The sequence below is a fragment of the Patiria miniata genome, unplaced genomic scaffold (assembly GCF_015706575.1).
Source record: "Patiria miniata isolate m_02_andy unplaced genomic scaffold, ASM1570657v1 HiC_scaffold_29, whole genome shotgun sequence".
Lineage (NCBI taxonomy): Eukaryota > Metazoa > Echinodermata > Asteroidea > Valvatida > Asterinidae > Patiria > Patiria miniata.
In genome coordinates, this window is record NW_024037068.1 from 15,161,227 (window position 1) to 15,178,577 (window position 17,351).

Consider the following 17,351-nt stretch of genomic DNA (forward strand, 5'->3'; position numbering starts at 1 on the left):
GCAATATTGTATTTAAGGTTAATCGTTAATCAGAGTGGAATCAAAGACAAACGTAAAAAAATAAATGACGTTTTTGTGGTTCCTTCAGTGAGCACTTTCAAAGCATTTGTCTTAAAATTTTAAGGAGTTTTAATTATTTAAACCGTTGTCTCCTAATCTTTTATTATCATTGTGAATGAAATAGACCGGAGACAAACTGTGTACTTTTGTTCTAACTCTACTGTCATGTTCAACAACTTTCCATGTGCTTATTTCCCATAATGCACTTGTGAGTGTTCTATTGAATTGTGTTCCCAAATGGTGTGCTATGAGATATTGTACTCAGGATACTACAATCATATTCTCAATGTAAATGCACGTCACAACTAGTTAGAATTATACTTGGTATCGTCCATGAAAATTATTAATCTCTGAAAATACTGACCAATCATGGTGCTAAGAGAGGATAACATAATAGGTAGTTTTAAGTGACACACGAGCAACGTTTTGAACTGTTTTCGTGGGAAATACGGCTCTGGCCACACCTCCAACCTCCAATGGCCAATTAAAACACACGACGTGACGCTCGAAGCCAATGAAACCTTACAGATGTCGGGTGCGTATTGTACCAAACGAGGACCAATCGAGGGTTTATAAGCGGTGCCTCTCACTCATTGCCTCATTCCGCAACTGTATTTTGGCTTGTCACACTCATTGGTAGGAAGACAACTCGTAAACAGCATGGCTTTCATTCGAGTCGTGTGCTTCGTCCTGTTGGTGGGTTTGGCCGCAGCGTGTCAACCACGCTGCCCCAAGTGTCCACCGATGTGGACTTTCTACAATGGCAACTGCTACCGTTACTTCGGCACTGGCAAGACCTACGATGAAGCTGAGAAGCACTGCCAGCAGTTCACTCAAGTCGGCCAGGGTCACCTGACGTCCATAGCCAGCGCCGACGAGAATAATCTTCTCCTCGCGCTATGGAAGTCGGCCCGTGGAACGACATCAGGCGGCCTGTGGATCGGCTTCAACGACTTGGCAGAGGAAGGGAACTACATCTGGACAGATGGATCAGCGGCCAGCTACACCGAATGGGCCGATAACCAACCCGACAACCACAGTGGTAACGAGCACTGTGTTCACATGCGGCAGGATGGAAACAACGCATGGAATGACATCGGATGCGGCCAATCGTTCTCCTACTTGTGCAAGATGACCACTACTAAATAAATGGGCCACACAATGGACGACCACGGAGATGCGATTTGCCACATTAAACCCGGAGCCCTCATGATTGATACCAAGTCGATGTTATCGGCTATGATCGCCAAACAGTATTACCCAACGGACACTCACAAACAGTATCACTTGCAAACTAAACGTATATCGATCCCGCAACGGATGACAACGGAGATGCGATAACCACGAACACAACGTCGATGTCATTGGCTACGCTCACCAAACATTCTTACTAGACAGACACTCAAGAAAGGTATTATTTTAAACTAAACGGTTGAATTTCATTGTGTAGACTGCTGGCTGGCTACACGGTGAAAAAAAAATCGTTTCCATAACCCACTTCGCATCTTCGTGGCTTCAACGTTGACGAACCTGCTGCATGCTTTAAATTTGAACATTTAGTTTATAGCTTTTGTTCGTTTCATCAGGTGTCCAGCTTAAGAAAAATGGGAATCCGGAAGATGATCAGAATCATCGGTGAACTAATTTGCTGATTAGACAAACAGTATCACTTTAAAACTAAACGGTTAAATTTTCATTATGTAAACTGCTGGCCGGCTACACGGTGAAAAGGAAATCGTTTGCACTTCGCATAATCATGGCTTAAACGTTTAAGAACCTGCGTACTTTCAAATTTAACATCTGGTAATTTGGTTTTAACTAAGTTTCCAGTGTAATAGTGAGACAAATTTCAGTAAATACTACAACCATTGGTGAACTAACCTGCTGGTTTAGGCCTACGCTTAAGCTGCACTCGTATCTCAAAGCAATTGGGAACCAACGAACTGAGTAACTTGGGAACATTTCTCAGAGCTGATATGTACAATTGTTTTATTTTAAATTCCAATTCCTCATATTAGAGGCTTTAACATCATTACCTCAATTTACTGGACACCTTATTTGAATTTTTAATTCATTTACTCTTGGATTCTCCTACAATTTATTTTGTCGTTTAATGTTCAATTTCTTGTTCAATTTTGTTTTTGACATTTATTTTTGGACGTTTAAAGTTCAACTTCTTGTTATTTTTTATGTATTGGTAGAGGATATTTGTTGGTCAATTCTGCCGTTCAGGTCGGATAAAACAATCAATGCAAAAACGATTACGTTGATGAATAGAAAACAACCCCGGATTGATTTTACTTCATGCAGACCGCACCCGATAAACTCAGTTCATTCTAGAATAATTTGCAACGAAAAACATCAGAACCATGGCCGCTTTTCATTGCTGAACCTACCCACCGACAAATTACCACTGATGATGACGGACATGTTGAAGTGATTTCCTTAAGATTTAACATTCTAAACTTTACATTTTCCTGTCATCATTATCCACGATTGAAGGTCTCAAAATAGTTTCAACGTGTTTTCTTAATTTTGTTTTTTAAAATCTTTTTCCTATTCTTATGTTGACTATTTTTTGTTGCTTACTTTGGTTGATATCTTACATGATCGATCTTATTTTACTCCTTACTAATCGTAGATTAAAAATGTTGCATGATAGATGTCGTTTAGATTGCATTTTATTTTTACCGTAAATGTCCTCATACGGGCAATAAGTATCAAGAACTGTCCCATGCCGTATTCAGCTACCTTAGGATTGATATCTTCCTTGAAAGATAAAGTAAGTCTAATAAGGTGAACAAACAGATAGTCACACAGTATTAGCTCACAGCCAAAAGTTGGGTATTCGATGTTGTTGTTGGCCGCGTAAGATCCATAAGGATCATGCCACCGCGCCTTGGTCAGCTTGTTTCAGGCGTGTCCGTCCTTCCTCGCGCCACTTCTTCTCTGCTGCAGCTGCCCCCTCGTGGACCGCTTTCCGCCACGCTTCTCTCTCAGCAACAAACTCCTCCACTCCGCGTTTCTCTATCTGGCAGTGTCGCAGATCGTCCCGCACGCGGTCTTGGAAACGGAGTAGTGGTCTCCCTCGAGCTTGGGCTCCAGTGCTGACTTCGCTGAAGAGAGTAATTATCCGGTCCCGTGGCATCCTAGACATGTCCGAACCATCTGAGCCGGCACATTGTGTGCGCTGCAGGACCTCCAAGCTTGACATTCGATCCGACTACTTGACGCTCAATATCACACTGTAAAAAAACACCTATTTAAATGTGACTGGAAAATAGTCATACTTGTACGCAGGAGTCTGATTCCTAGTCAAATTTAACTAGTAGGAGTGTTTTCAGAGTTCATGATTGTTCTTGGTTTAAACCCACAGCAGGTTTAGCCTTATCCCAAGAGTTCCCCAACTCGATCTCGTTTATAACCCCTGGGACAGTAGGTGGCGCTGTTCATAGAGCCGCATAAAGACCAATCGGAAAAATGAGTGATATAGCCCTTCCACACCTGGTGAAAGAGTGCGGGTGAGGGGAGGGGAATATCCCCCAAAACCATCGGGATTGACGCCCTTGCATTGGAAAGTCTGATTGTGTTTTCAAAATGGGACAAACTAAATTGTAATACTACATTGTGTGAAGCACTAAATCATTACTAAAACTATCTCAGGCGCAAAAGGATAACTAATCGGACACACGATTATTTTTGTGACAGGTCGATGATTTCGCAGTCTGATGGTGCCTCTTTCAGCGCATGAGTTTTAAATATCATTTGCTCAAAGGGGGTGTGGATGGGGGTCATGGGCGTCGCGAGGCGGAGGGAGGCAAGCGGGCACTCCCCCCCCCCCCCCCGGACAAGCAACAACAAACAAGCAAAAAGGCGGGGGGAAAGGGAAAAAACTAAACATAAGGCGCGAAATCATATTATTGTTATTTTAATGGTTTTATTGGGGGGGGGGGGGCAAATGTCCCTGCCCACCATCGAAAAAATGATCAATTGGGAAAATGCTGGAAAATATAGGGATTTGGGGGGAAAATAAGATTTGCTCGCCTCTAGAAAAAATCCTGGCGACGCCTATGGTGGGGGTGGGGAGGTGTCTGGCCACCATCTTCCCATGGAGGCGCTGCTTAAAGAAGACGATCATGGGGACTGTCGGGAAAAGGTGGCGCTCTTCATGGCGGCACAAATACTGACATTCGCGGGATGTTCAAGCATGGGCACTCGTGATAAAAAAAAAACACCCGTGAGAAAAAGAACTTTAAAAACCTTAAACACCCCCCCCCCCCCCCACCCGCTGCCTCCCCCCCCCCCCCCCATGCCTATGGGCCATGTTACATTCCAGATTTTAGTGTCAACTCGTGATACCTGACAATAAATTGAATCAAAGTTTCATTTATGGACAATAGTTTAAGACCTACATATTTCACTCGAATTTTTTCCCCAGTTTTTTTATGCTTTTACCTGACATGTCTAAAGCTATGGTTGAAAAACAAATTTAAGGTCTAATTCACTTCGAAATTGAAATTGTATAACCCATCCTCAATTCCATTATGGCAAAATTAAAATTTGGTAAATGAGATTTAAGGAGTTGCTGTGTCCAAGACCCTAACTTTCATTTTTACCTGATATATGACTGATGTTGAAAACGTAGAGCAAAAGGTAAATGAAAAAAGCTTAGAAACAGAGTATATCGCTATTTTAAGGAAACATAATATAAATAGAATTAAAACGTAACACATGTTTGCAATCGGCCATCAACGGTCAGGGTATGTTGCACTTATACATTTTTCCTTTACAAATTGTTAGATTTTATACTTGGCAATAACCAGATGAAGCGCAAAATCCTGCAAAATCGTCTTAATTCCGAAAAATCGTTTATTTTGCCGGACTGGTGATCGACAAACAGCGGCTGTGCAAGATAAACAACGCCCGCTGTTGACAAGCGATGAAAATGGGAATCCCCATTTCTGATCCAAATGTTATGCTGGCCCTGAACTCGTGAATATTTTCGCGACGTCCTAAATATTTTTGCGACGTCGTGAATATTTTCGAAACGTCTTGAATATTTTTGCAACTAGTCGTGAATTTATTCACGACGTCGTGAATATTTTTGCGACGTCGTGAATATTTTTCGCAACGTCTTGAATATTTTTGCTATTTTTTACGACTAGTCGTGAATTTATTCACGACTAGTCGTGAATATTTTCACGACTAGTTGTGAACATTTTCGCGACGTCATGAATGTTTTTCCGACGTTGTGAACAATGTCGCGAAGTCGTGAATATATTTACGAACTAGTCGTAAATTAATTCACGACCATGAATTCACGACTTGTCGCGAATTTTGTTGCGAAATTTTTTTTTTCAGTAGCATGGGGTGTATTAAAACCGGCAATAGAGGACTGTTTTCCGATGATAAGCGCATCACTTCAGGTGAGTAATAATAGTTATAGAGTCGGACAGCCCCACGCCAAAAGATTCTTTTTCTGATATACCAACTGCGTCAAGTATGAAGCCCGGTGCATAGTCGGCGCGAAAGCGAATGCGAATTTGTGACGTAATGGCAAGTATTCGCGCTCTGAATTCGTAAAAGTTGAACACATTTGAACTCGGGCGTGAATTTCACAGGGAATGTTTCATGACGTCTAATTCGCTATGAACCGGGTTTTAGGCAGGCAAATTTTATATCTTCATTGTTATCCCATCATGCACACGGTAGAACTCTTCAAGTTATGGCTATGTTTTACGACAAAAAAATCACAACTAGTCACAAAAATTTTAAAGACGTCGCAAAAAAAATATTCATGACGCCGAAAAAAATATTCGTGGCCGGTCATGATAGATTCACAACAAGTCGCAAAAATATTCACGACATCCCGAAAATATTCCTGACTAGTCGTGAATAAATTCACTATTAGGCGAAAAAGGGTCACGACGTCGCAAAAAAATATTTGCGACCGGTCGTAAATAAACTCAAAACTAGTCGCAAAATTCCCAACGTAAATTCGGGGCCACCATATACTGTGTGAGCTCCCGCACGGCACGTACATGATACACGTACACAGATGTAACAGTTTCATTAAGAAGTTACCTTGGTTTGAAATTATTAAGTGAAAAACTTCAACAGGCATGTTCTGTGTAGGTTTTGTATGTCATGTTGAGTCGCTAATAGCTGAAACTTTCTTTTAAAATAGAAGAAGAAAATATTGTGATCGTAACCTATTCGCTAAGAAAACGTATATTGACCCCACGTTCACGAGGTACACTAGTGCAAATTGCTTAGAGTTTCTTAAATGAATACAAAATGTTTGGTCTGAGGCAGCATTATGTCAGAAAATATCAAGTTGCCATCACCGCAAGTCTCCCACACACACAAAAATCTTACTTTGGCTTTTGTCTTGTAAGCCTATATAATTTGTAATGTAAATTGTCTTCTTATTAAGCGGGCTGCTATGAGCTGTGTTTTTCACAAAAATACAATACTAATAATAACTTAAACCCAATATAAACGTAAGATGTCTATTTCAAGGCTTGTTGGGGTGAATAACCTCGCCCTCCCTCCATCTGATATTCACATAACCTTGGTATTGGCCTATATTTCTTTCATTGAAATAATATCATACAATGCACATCTTATGTGTTGAACACTTGAGGGCGCCTTACCATTTAGGCTCCCTCCCAGAGATAGTGGATTTTCCAAGATGGATTCTCCCACTGTCTCGACACTTTAGATGGTACACAATTGTGTCCAATGGAGCCGTCATCATTTTTACATTGACAGTTTTGTGGGAAACAAATTTAAAATATATATATATATATTGAAAACATATTTGCAATAAATATTCATTTGCAACATTATGAATTAAAGTTTGAATTTTTTTTTAATTTTGCCTTAAAGAGCCCTGGATTGACACTACAGCCAACCTCGTCCCCAGTGCTTACTTTATTTCCAACCTCGTTTCCAATAGTAGGCCCTGGATAGGAAACTTTCTTCCTGTATCCCGATTCAATACCGCATTTGGTTAGTAATGGATTTATATCGTGTAGTTGGTATTGTTATTTCCAACGTGCATTACGTGTTTTCACGATCATAAATTACTAATTTCCTCAACAATCTGCTCATATTAATATGAAATGTGATATTGCATATTTGTGGAATAAGATTGTAACCTTTAAACTTTGAAAACAATCGTGGTTTCGTAACTCACGGCGCGACGAATTGATTGTGTTTTTACCCCCAGACACCGCATACAAAAGCAAACGCTAATGTAACGTACAGGCATGCACCAGACTATTCCTCATTTGCATACGTGTGCAAAAAATTTGCACCTGCAAATGATCCAATACCAGGGGAAAAGTGCAGGTAGTGGTGGGCGCGTATTGCTCGACACCCTGGGGACGAGGTTGCACTGGAGCCTTCTTATCACGCTACCCAAATCTCGGGATTTACACTAGCTAGGATCCAACACGGCTTTACACGGGTCTAGCACCCTATGCACGGGCAAAATACAACACTGGTCGGGACCGAGGCAGTTGAGGGTTGCAGACCAGTAAATCGGTCCGAAATTGCCTGCGCCGGCCAAATCACGATTTGCATGCCCTCAAAATCTTCAGTATTTGAGCATGATGTGGGCCATGAACTTGAGGGTTTGTTAAAAAAAAATATGGCTGGATCCTGTGCACAGGACTTTGAGCTTGTAGTTCCGTTCAATTTGGATGAAATTGGGGCTCTTAAAGCGCTCTATTTTGCAATGGAGTGTAGGCATCGTTTTTCAATATGGCGATGGGCTTCAGGACTATTTTCAGGGGTGATTATCTTCGGATGGAAATTTCTCCTAAAAGTCATCAGTTAACCCCCCCCCCCCCCCCCCCCCAAAAAAAAAAAAATTAAAAAGAAAATGAAAGATGATGAAATAAGCTTTAATTTGATGTGTGTCTCGAACACCTTGGAGAGTTGTGAGTATTTTCTCCGAATTCCTGAATTGTGAGCAGGGGTCTATGGAAGTTTATTTACTGGTCTGCAACCTGAGAGGCTCTACCTGGGTAAAATGTCCACAATCTACAGCCAACCCATGAACAAGTTAGACGGTACGCCTTGCGACCTGTGGTTGTTGTTGGACCTGTGAAACATCTAAAGCTGGACGGACGTGTGTTGATTTCTACATGTGTAGCTACGAAAATAGTGGGAAAAAGCCTTACGACATGGCCACATGCACAAATTTAGTTTGCTAGAACATGTAGATTAATTCAACGAATGCTAATGACCGTTTCTGTAATTTGCAGAATTAGTATTAGAAAAGAATATATAGCAATCTGTCACAGATACGCAACAGATGGCTTCGACGTGTTTTCCCAAGGGTTGGTAGTATTTTGTTAATTTGTTTTTGTAACAATACTCTGTGTTGGTTGGCAAATCCTGGACGAACAGAATTGGTGGGGGAGGGCGGGGGGGGGGGGGGGGGTAGCACTGATGTACACAGCCCTAGAGAGGAGGCAGTGATATAGTTATAAATCAATCACAATTCAAGCATACATTTAACATACGTCACATCTCAAGTAACAGGGATGCAGGCCAGCAGAATGCTTTTTTTCACAGGTTGTTTGAACAGTTTGACACTTTCATCCATTCATTTATTTATTCTCATCATATAAAAACATAAAACTTGTCTCCTCGTTCTGCACACCAATACAATTCAATTATAGAAATTGAATTGTGATGACTTGTGATGACTTGTGATGACTTTATTACATTTTGGGTATGACCACGGACCTCATTTTCCGATTCTAAGCTTAAAATCACAACAAAGTATCGGACAGTAGCTTGGGGTTGGAATGGGGTATTATTTTTTTTTATTTTTAAATTAAACCAGAGCGGGAAACTGACTGGGTGCATAAAGATTATAAAGTTGACCAAACGAATTGACTGCAGCGGAATTTGAACCTTCGACCTATGGTCATGTTCTAAGTCTCTGTTCAACTTCATAACATTCATAAGATGGAATTTTGCGCTGGGGTGATGTAAATCAAGTTAGGTGTTTTGCCCTTCATCGACATATAAACACTGTATACTCAGTGTGTTACCTCCCGAGCAAAAGTTGGAAAAAATCACTCGGCTGGGACTCGAACCCATGACTTTCTGCTTACTAGTGCATATTAACAGAATGGCGTCATTAAAAAAGAAGAAAAAATCGTAAAACGGGCGCAAACCTCTCTCCTTACTTGCTCTGCATTCAAATCCAATGATAAACACATTACTGCCTAATATGTTGACATATTAGCAGAATGGGCTGCGGGTTCCAAGCTGTAACGTAAATACTCATCTATATAATATCAAGCAAGGCTCTGCTTAAATGTTTGGATGTTTGTCCCGGCTTATTCTTCAAGGTGGCAGGTCGCAATCTCGCTTGGTGGGTGAGGCTTGGTCCAACTTAGACGTTTCAACGTTTGTTAGGCGATTGCAACCCTGGGGGTCCTCTCTCTTACTCTACTTACGTTGCTGTTGATGCATCTGAAAGGGGAACTCCCAAGCTACACGCCAATATGACTATAGGGGTCGCTCTTCACGTGTTTCTGTATATATTATACAGCGTGCAGCGCACCGATTTCGGGGCGGTTTTGAGCGCAACAGTGAGTAATTTCCCGGACGGTTTCGGGCGCAACAGGGACTAAAACCTTCAGCGTCCGACGAACCGCCAAAGCAAACAAATTTCGATCCGACCGCTGTTTACGAGCGATTTTACAAGAATATTTTCAAGAAATTCTCGTGTTCTATTTTTACAGACCAGTAACTGGCTTTGTTTATTTAGAGGAAATTGTTGATTTTTGAAAGTTTTTGTTTTAAGAATTGAGCAAAGCAGGATTCAAATGAATACTCCTAGGAGCACACTCTGATCAACAAGTGCATGGGAGAAATACAAATTTGACATGTATCTTGGGAATTGGGAACTGAATATCCAAAAAACTAAGAAGCAAACGAATTGCAAACGAATTACACAGAAAGTGTCAGGAATGAGCCTACCAAAAAAACCCCAGCTTTAAATCGGTTTTTCTCAAAACACCAAAAATTGCGAAACGTCGGTTGGTGCGACTAATAATGCATCTGCGTGGAACATGGTTATGCCCTGTCTATTGAGCAAGTGTCGTTTTCCTTAAGTATTCACTGAAAAACAAATAAGTTCCGATTACAGTATTCCAAAGAAGCTAAATGTGAAATGTTTTGTATCTCTCATAGATGACTTAAATGTACATGCCCGTGCTCGGCCTAGTGTGAATTGGAGGTCTATTTCTGTAAAGAATGAACCTGTTTTTAGTTGTAGAGAATCATTTTTGAAAAGTGTATACGATCAACTGCTAGAATTTTAAACGTGCGCAAAAGGTTTGATTTAAACTGTATGGCGAGTTGGGGCTGGTTGGTAGTTTGATACACCGACCACCCCCACAACCACCCCCCCCCCCCGGGGTACGTGATAGTGGCTAAAGCTTTCTGTTATACAGTAGCCTTAATAAGAGACTCATGCATAAGAGTAGTCATTCAAATCTTTAGGTAAAATGAGACAAATAAATGCTACATGAATGTAATTTGAAAATGTCGCTCCGTCCTAATACGAGAAAAAGTTTCAAACTAGTGTTCTGTGAAAGAATAATAATATCGGGAGTAACCTTTCAAAACTAATAATTAGCTAAACTGATGAAATTGCTCTCAAATGTGTAAAGGTACCTAGCAGATCAAATTTGTATTGAAGTGAACTGTAAAGAGGATTTGAATTTTTTTTTTTACTGTAGATTAAACAAAGGAAAGCGGATTTTAGCCTTGCGATATTGTTTTCTGTTTTGCATGTAATTCCTGAGGCATGGGCCTATAGCACGTTTCATACTTTTGAAAACGAAGAATTGTTGTTTTTTTGTAATGCAAAACAAAACCCGGAATTAGTCTCCAGCTGGGAATAGCTTGAAGATGCGATGAATATTCATGTGAATCAAATTGAAACTGTCATGGCGATATTTTATTCTGTTTTGCTGAGCCAAATAGTCTGTTTAAATGAGCCACATATATAATCATTGTTGCACTTTTGGTAAAAAAAGAATTAGTTTTTTTTTGTAATGCAAGCCACACACCCGGACCTAGTCCCCATCTGTTGATAGCTCGAAAGTGTGGTTACAATTTCTTTGAATCAAATTAAAACTGTGAGCAAGGATTTGTTTTGCTTTTTAATACAAAGTCGTGCAGACGCAGCATAAACTATAACTCTAGTTTTCAAGTGCCGAGTGCCGTCAGCACGTATAATGGCAAGACGCAAACTGTCAGGGAAGACAATATTTCTGCAGTGATTTACACCGAAAAAACCCACAAATGGCGTTCGAACTTTGAAAAAGGATATGTATTTAAAATGGTATTTTTTAATGTTTCCAGGAGACAAGCCAAATGACTCTTTGGTAACGATTTGACAGAATGACTGTCCAAATTTTCGGCGGGGTTTTCGATTTGGAAAGTACACTGTAAACGAAAGTTGGGTTAAACATTGGTGGGCAACTTTATTTGCCAACTTATGTATACATTGGTCCTAATGAAGGTTAATTGAGGTAAAAAAAATGTTAACCAACTGTTGTGAATAATTTTCCCAACTGTACCTCCGACGGCTTTGTTTACTCCTTTTTCCCCGGGGTGGGGGCGAAATCAAATATTGACCTGATTGATTGAGGAAGGACCTTTTTCTTCATAAGGTACTCATTGAAATACCTGGATTCAAACGTTTAATTTCATCGGGAACATCGTCTGTGTTGCTAGAAAATTAGCAAGTACAAAATGGAAGTCTATTTTCGGGGTTAAATTGAAACAAAGCAATATTAAATTTAAGGTTAATCGTTAATCAGAGTGTAATCACAACCACCCCACCCCCTCCCCGGGGTATAGTGACTACAGCTTTCTGTTACACAGTAGCCTTAATTAGAGACTTGTGCTTAAAGTAGTCATTCAAATCTTTAGGTAAAATGAGACAAATAAATGCTACATGAATGTAATTTGAAAATGTGTGGCTTAAAAAGAAAGTTGCTTCGTCCTCATGCGAGAAAAAATTTCAAACTAGTGTTCTGTGAATGAATTTTAATATTGGGAGTAACCTTTCAAAACCAATAGTTAGCTAAACTGATGAAATTGCTCTCAAATGTGTTGAGGTTCTTATAAGATCAAATTTGTATTGAAGTGAACTGTAAAGACGATTTGATTTTGTTTTTGCTGTAGAGTAAACAAAGGAAAGCGGATTTTATCCTGTTATTCTGTTTTGCATGTAATTCCTGAGGCATGGGCCTGTGGTAAGTTTCGTACTTTTGAATACGAAGAATTATATTTTTGTTATTTTAAACAAAACCCGGAACTAGTCTCCAGCTGTTAATAGCTTGACGATGCGATGAATATTTATGTGAATCAAATTAAAACTGTCATGGCGATATTTTATTCTGTTTTGCTGAGCCAAATGTTATGTTTTAAAGAGCCAAATATATAATCATTGTTGCACTTTTGGTAAAAACACAATTAGTCTTTTTTTGTAATGCAAATCACACACCCGGGCCTAGTCCCCATCTGTTGATAGCTGGAAGGTATGGTTACAATTTCTGTGAATCAAATTAAAACTGTGAGCAAGGATTTGTTTTGCTTTTCAATACAAAGTCGTGCAGACGCAGCATAAACTATAACTCTAGTTTTCAAGTGCCGAGTGCCGTCAGCACGTATAATGGCAAGATGCAAACTGTCAGGGAAGACACAATTCCTGCAGTGATTCACACCAAAAAACAAAAACAAAGTGGCGTTTGAACTTTGAAAAAGGATATGTATTTAAAATGGTATTTTTTAATGTTTCCAGGAGGCCAGCCAAGTGACTCTTTGGTAACGATTTGACAGAATGACTGTCGGCATTTTCGGCGGGGTTTTCGATTTGGAAAGTACACTGTAAATGAAAGTTTGGTTCAACATTGGTGGGCAAAGTTATTTGTCAACTTTGGTATACATTGGTACTTTTGAAGGTTAATTGAGGTAAATACAATTAACCAACTATTGTGAATAATTTTCCCAACTGTACTTCAGACGGCTTCATTTACCCCTTTTTCCCCGGGCTCAGGGCGATAAAAACATTGCCCTATTTGATTTAGGAAGGAGCTTTTCTCCATAACTTACCCATTGAATTACTTGGATTCAAACGTTCAATTTCATCGTGAACATCACGTGTGTTGCTAGAAAATTAGCAAGTAAAAAAGGAAGTCTATATTCGGGGTTTAATTGAAACAATGCAAAATATATTTAAGGTTACTCTTTAATCAGAGTGGAATTGAAGACAAACAAAAAACAAAACAAAAACTATTCTCAATGTAAATGCACAATGTAAATACTTGGTATCGTCCATGAACATTATTAATCTCTGAAAATACTGACCAATCATGGTGCTAAGAGAGGATAACGTGATAGGTACTTTTCAGTGATACACGATAAACCTTTTGAACTGTTTTCGTGGGAAATATGGCTCTGGCCACACCTCCAACCTCCAGTGGCCAACTAAAACACTCCACGTGACGCTCGAAGCCAATGAAACCTTACAGATGTCGGGTGTGTATTATACCAAACGAGGATCAATTGAGGGTTTATAAGCTATGCCTCTCATCTCCTTGCCTCATTCCGCAACTGCATTTTGGCTTGTCACACTCATTGGTAGGAAGACAACTCGTAAACAGCATGGCTTTCATTCGAGCCTTGTGCTTCGTCCTGTTGGTGGGTTTGGCCGCGGCGTGTCAACCACGCTGCCCCAAGTGTCCACCGATGTGGACTTTCTACAATGGCAACTGCTACCGTTACTTCGGCATTGGCAAGACCTACGATGAAGCTGAGAAGCACTGCCAGGAGTTCACTCAAGTCGGTCAGGGTCACCTGGCGTCCATAACCAGCGCTGAGGAGAATGATCTGCTCCTCACGATTTTTAAGTCGTCCGGTGGAAAGGACAGGCTGTGGATCGGCTTCAACGACTTGGCAGAGGAAGGGAACTACATATGGAAAGATGGATCAGCGGTCAGCTTCACCAAATGGCGCAGGTCCGAGCCCAACAACGCCGGTAATAATGAGCACTGCGCTCACATGTACCCCAATAATGGCGAATGGAATGACACCGAATGCAACAGAGCTGTTCCATTCATGTGCAAAATGACTACTACAAAGTAAACGTCCCTACAATAGACAACCACGGAGATACGTAAGCACATATTTACCACATCAAACCTGAAACCCTCACAATCGATACCAAGTCGATGTCGTCGGCCATGATCACCTCACAGTCCTCCAAAACGGACACCCACAAACAGAGTTATTTCAGAACTGAACGGTTGATTTTTATTGTGTAGACTGCTGGCCGGCTACACGGTGAAAAAAAATCGTTTCCATAACCCACTTCGCATCTTCGTGGCTTCAACGTGGACGAACCTGCTGCATGCTTTAAATTTGAACATTTAGTTCATAGATTTTGTTCGTTTCATCAGGTGTCCAGCTTAAGAATGATGGGAATCCGGAAGATGATCAGAATCATCGGTGAACTAATTTGCTGATTAGACAAACAGTATCACTTTAAAACTAAACGGTTAAATTTTCATTATGTAGACTGCTGGCCGGCTACACAGTGAAAAGGAAATCGTTTGCACTTCGCATAAATATGGCTTAAACGTTTAAGAACCTGCGTACTTTCAAATTTAACATCTGGTAATTTGGTTTTAACCAAGTTTCCAGTATAATAGTGAGACAAATTTCAGTAAATACTACAACCATTGGTGAACTAACCTGCTGGTTTAGGCCTACGCTTAAGCCGCACTCGTATCTCAAAGCAATTAGGAACCAACGAACTGAGTAACTTGGGAATGTTTCTCAGAGCTGATATGTACAACAATTGTTTTATTTTGATTTCCGATTTCTCATATTAGAGGCTCCAACATCATTGCTTCAATTTACTGGACACCTTATTTGAATTTTAAATTCATTTACTCTTGAATTCTCAAGATTTATTTTCTCGTTAAATGTTCAATTTCTTGTTCATTTTTGTTTTGACATTTTTTTTTTGACGTTTAAAGTTCAATTTCTTGTTATTCTTTTATGTATTGGTAGAGGATATTTGTTGGTTAAATCCGCCGTTCAGGTCGGATGAAACAATCCATACAAAAAAAGAATACGTTAGTGAATAGAAAACAACCCCGGATTGATTTTACTTTATGCAGACCGCACCAGATAATCTCAGTTCATTCTAGAATAACTTGCAACGAAAAACATAAGAACCAATGCCGCTTTTCATTGCTGAACCTACCCACCGACAAATTACCACTGATGATGACGGACATGTTGAAGTGATTTCCTTCAGATTTGGAATTCTAAACTTTACATTTTCCTGTCATCATTATTCACGATTGAAGGTCTCAAAATTGTTTCAACGTGTTTTCTTATTTTTGTTTTTAAAAATCTTTTCCTATTCTTATGTTGACTATTTTTTTTTTGCTTACTTTGGTTGATATCTTACATGATCGATCTTATTTTACTCCTTACTAATCGTAGATTAAAAATGTTGCATGATAGATGTCGTTTAGATTGTATTTTATTTTTCCCGTAAATGTCCTCACACGGGCAATCAGTATCAAGAAATGTCCCATGCCGTATTCAGCTACCTTTAGGATTGATATCTTCCTTTAAAAATAAAGAAAGTCTAATAAGGTGAACAAACAGATAGTCACACAGTATTAGCTCACAGCCAAAAGTTAGTTATTCGATGTTGTTATTGGCCGCGTATTACGATCCATGAGGATCATGCCACCGCGCCTTGGTCTGCTTGTTTCCGGCGTGTCCTTCCCTCCTCGCGCCACTTCTTCTCTGCCGCAGCTGCCCCCTCGTGGATCGCTTTCCGCCACGCTTCTCTCTCAGCAATAAGTTCCTCCACTCCGCGTTTCTCTATCTGGCAGTGTTGCAAGTCGTCCCGCATGCACGCGGTCTTGGAAACGGAGTAGTGGTCTCCCTCGAGCTTGGGCTCCAGTGCTGACTTCGCTGAAGAGAGATATCTTGGGGAGACGGTCCTGTGGCATCCTACACATGTCCGAACCATCTGAGCCGGCGCACCGTGATGATGAAGTGCATGATTGCATATTGAGTGTGCTGTAGAGCCCCTGCGTTTTGACACTCGATCCGACTACTTGAAGCTCAATATCACACTGTAAAAAAACACCTATTTAAATGTGACTGGAAAATAGTCATACTTGTACGCAGCATCATGGCTAGCTGGGTGCAAGTCTGATTCCTAGTCAAATTTAACTAGTAAGAGTGTTTTCAGAGTTCATGATTGTTCTTTGCTGAAACCCACTTCAGGTTTAGCCTTATCCCCAGAATTCCCCAACTCGATCTCGTTTATAACACCTGGGACAGTAGGTGGCGCTGTTCATAAAGCCTCCAAGCTTGACACTCGATCCGACTACTTGTCGCTCAATATCACACTGTTAAAAAACACCTATTTAAATGTGACTGGAAAATAGTCATACTTGTACGCAGCTGACCACATCATGGCCAGCTAGGTGCAAGTCTGATTCCTAGTCAAATTTAACTAGTAAGAGTGTTTTCAGAGTTCATGATTGTTCTTTGCTGAAACCCACTTCAGGTTTAGCCTTATCCCCAGAATTCCCCAACTCGATCTCGTTTATAACACCTGGGACAGTAGGTGGCGCTGTTCATAAAGCCGCATAAAGACCGATCGGCAAAATGAGTGATATAGCCCTTCCACACCTGGTGAAAAAGTGCGGGGAAGGGGAGGGAAATATCCCCCAAAACCATCGGGATTGACGCCCTTGCATTGGACAGTCTTATTGTGTTTTCAAAATGGGACAAACTAAATTATAATACTACATTGTATGAAGCACTAAATCATTACTAAAACTCTGTTAAGGCGCAAAAAGTTAACTTATCGGACAAACGATTATTTTTGTGACAAGTCGATGATATCGCAGTCTGATTGTACCTCTTTCAGCGCATGAGTTTTAAATATCATTTGCTCAAAGGGGGTGAGGGTGAGGGTTATGGGCGTCACGAGGGGTAGGGGGCAGGGGGGCACCCCCCCCCCCCCCCGGACAAGCAACAACAAACAAACAAAAATGATGGGGAAAAGGGGAAAACCTAAAAATGAGGCACGAAATCATATTATTGTTATTTTAATGGGTTTTTTTTGGGGGGAGGGGGCAAATGTCCCTGCGCACCCTTGAAAAAAATGATCAATTGGGAAAATGCTGGCAAATATAGGGATT

At 40.5% G+C, this 17,351-nt stretch overlaps 2 protein-coding genes across 2 annotated transcripts; both read left to right on the top strand.

The window, feature by feature from the left end:
• Positions 1-720: 720 nt before the first annotated feature.
• LOC119736165 (alpha-N-acetylgalactosamine-specific lectin-like) lies at positions 721-1,451 on the top strand. Its single transcript, XM_038210188.1, has one exon. The coding sequence runs from the start codon at positions 721-723 to the stop codon at positions 1,207-1,209; it is 489 nt and encodes a 162-aa protein (XP_038066116.1). The 3' UTR covers positions 1,210-1,451.
• A 12,322-nt stretch (positions 1,452-13,773) lies between these two features.
• Positions 13,774-14,371, top strand: LOC119736022 (alpha-N-acetylgalactosamine-specific lectin-like). Its single transcript, XM_038210007.1, has one exon. It carries the CDS (start codon positions 13,774-13,776, stop codon positions 14,251-14,253), a length of 480 nt encoding a protein of 159 aa, XP_038065935.1. The 3' UTR covers positions 14,254-14,371.
• Positions 14,372-17,351: the final 2,980 nt, after the last annotated feature.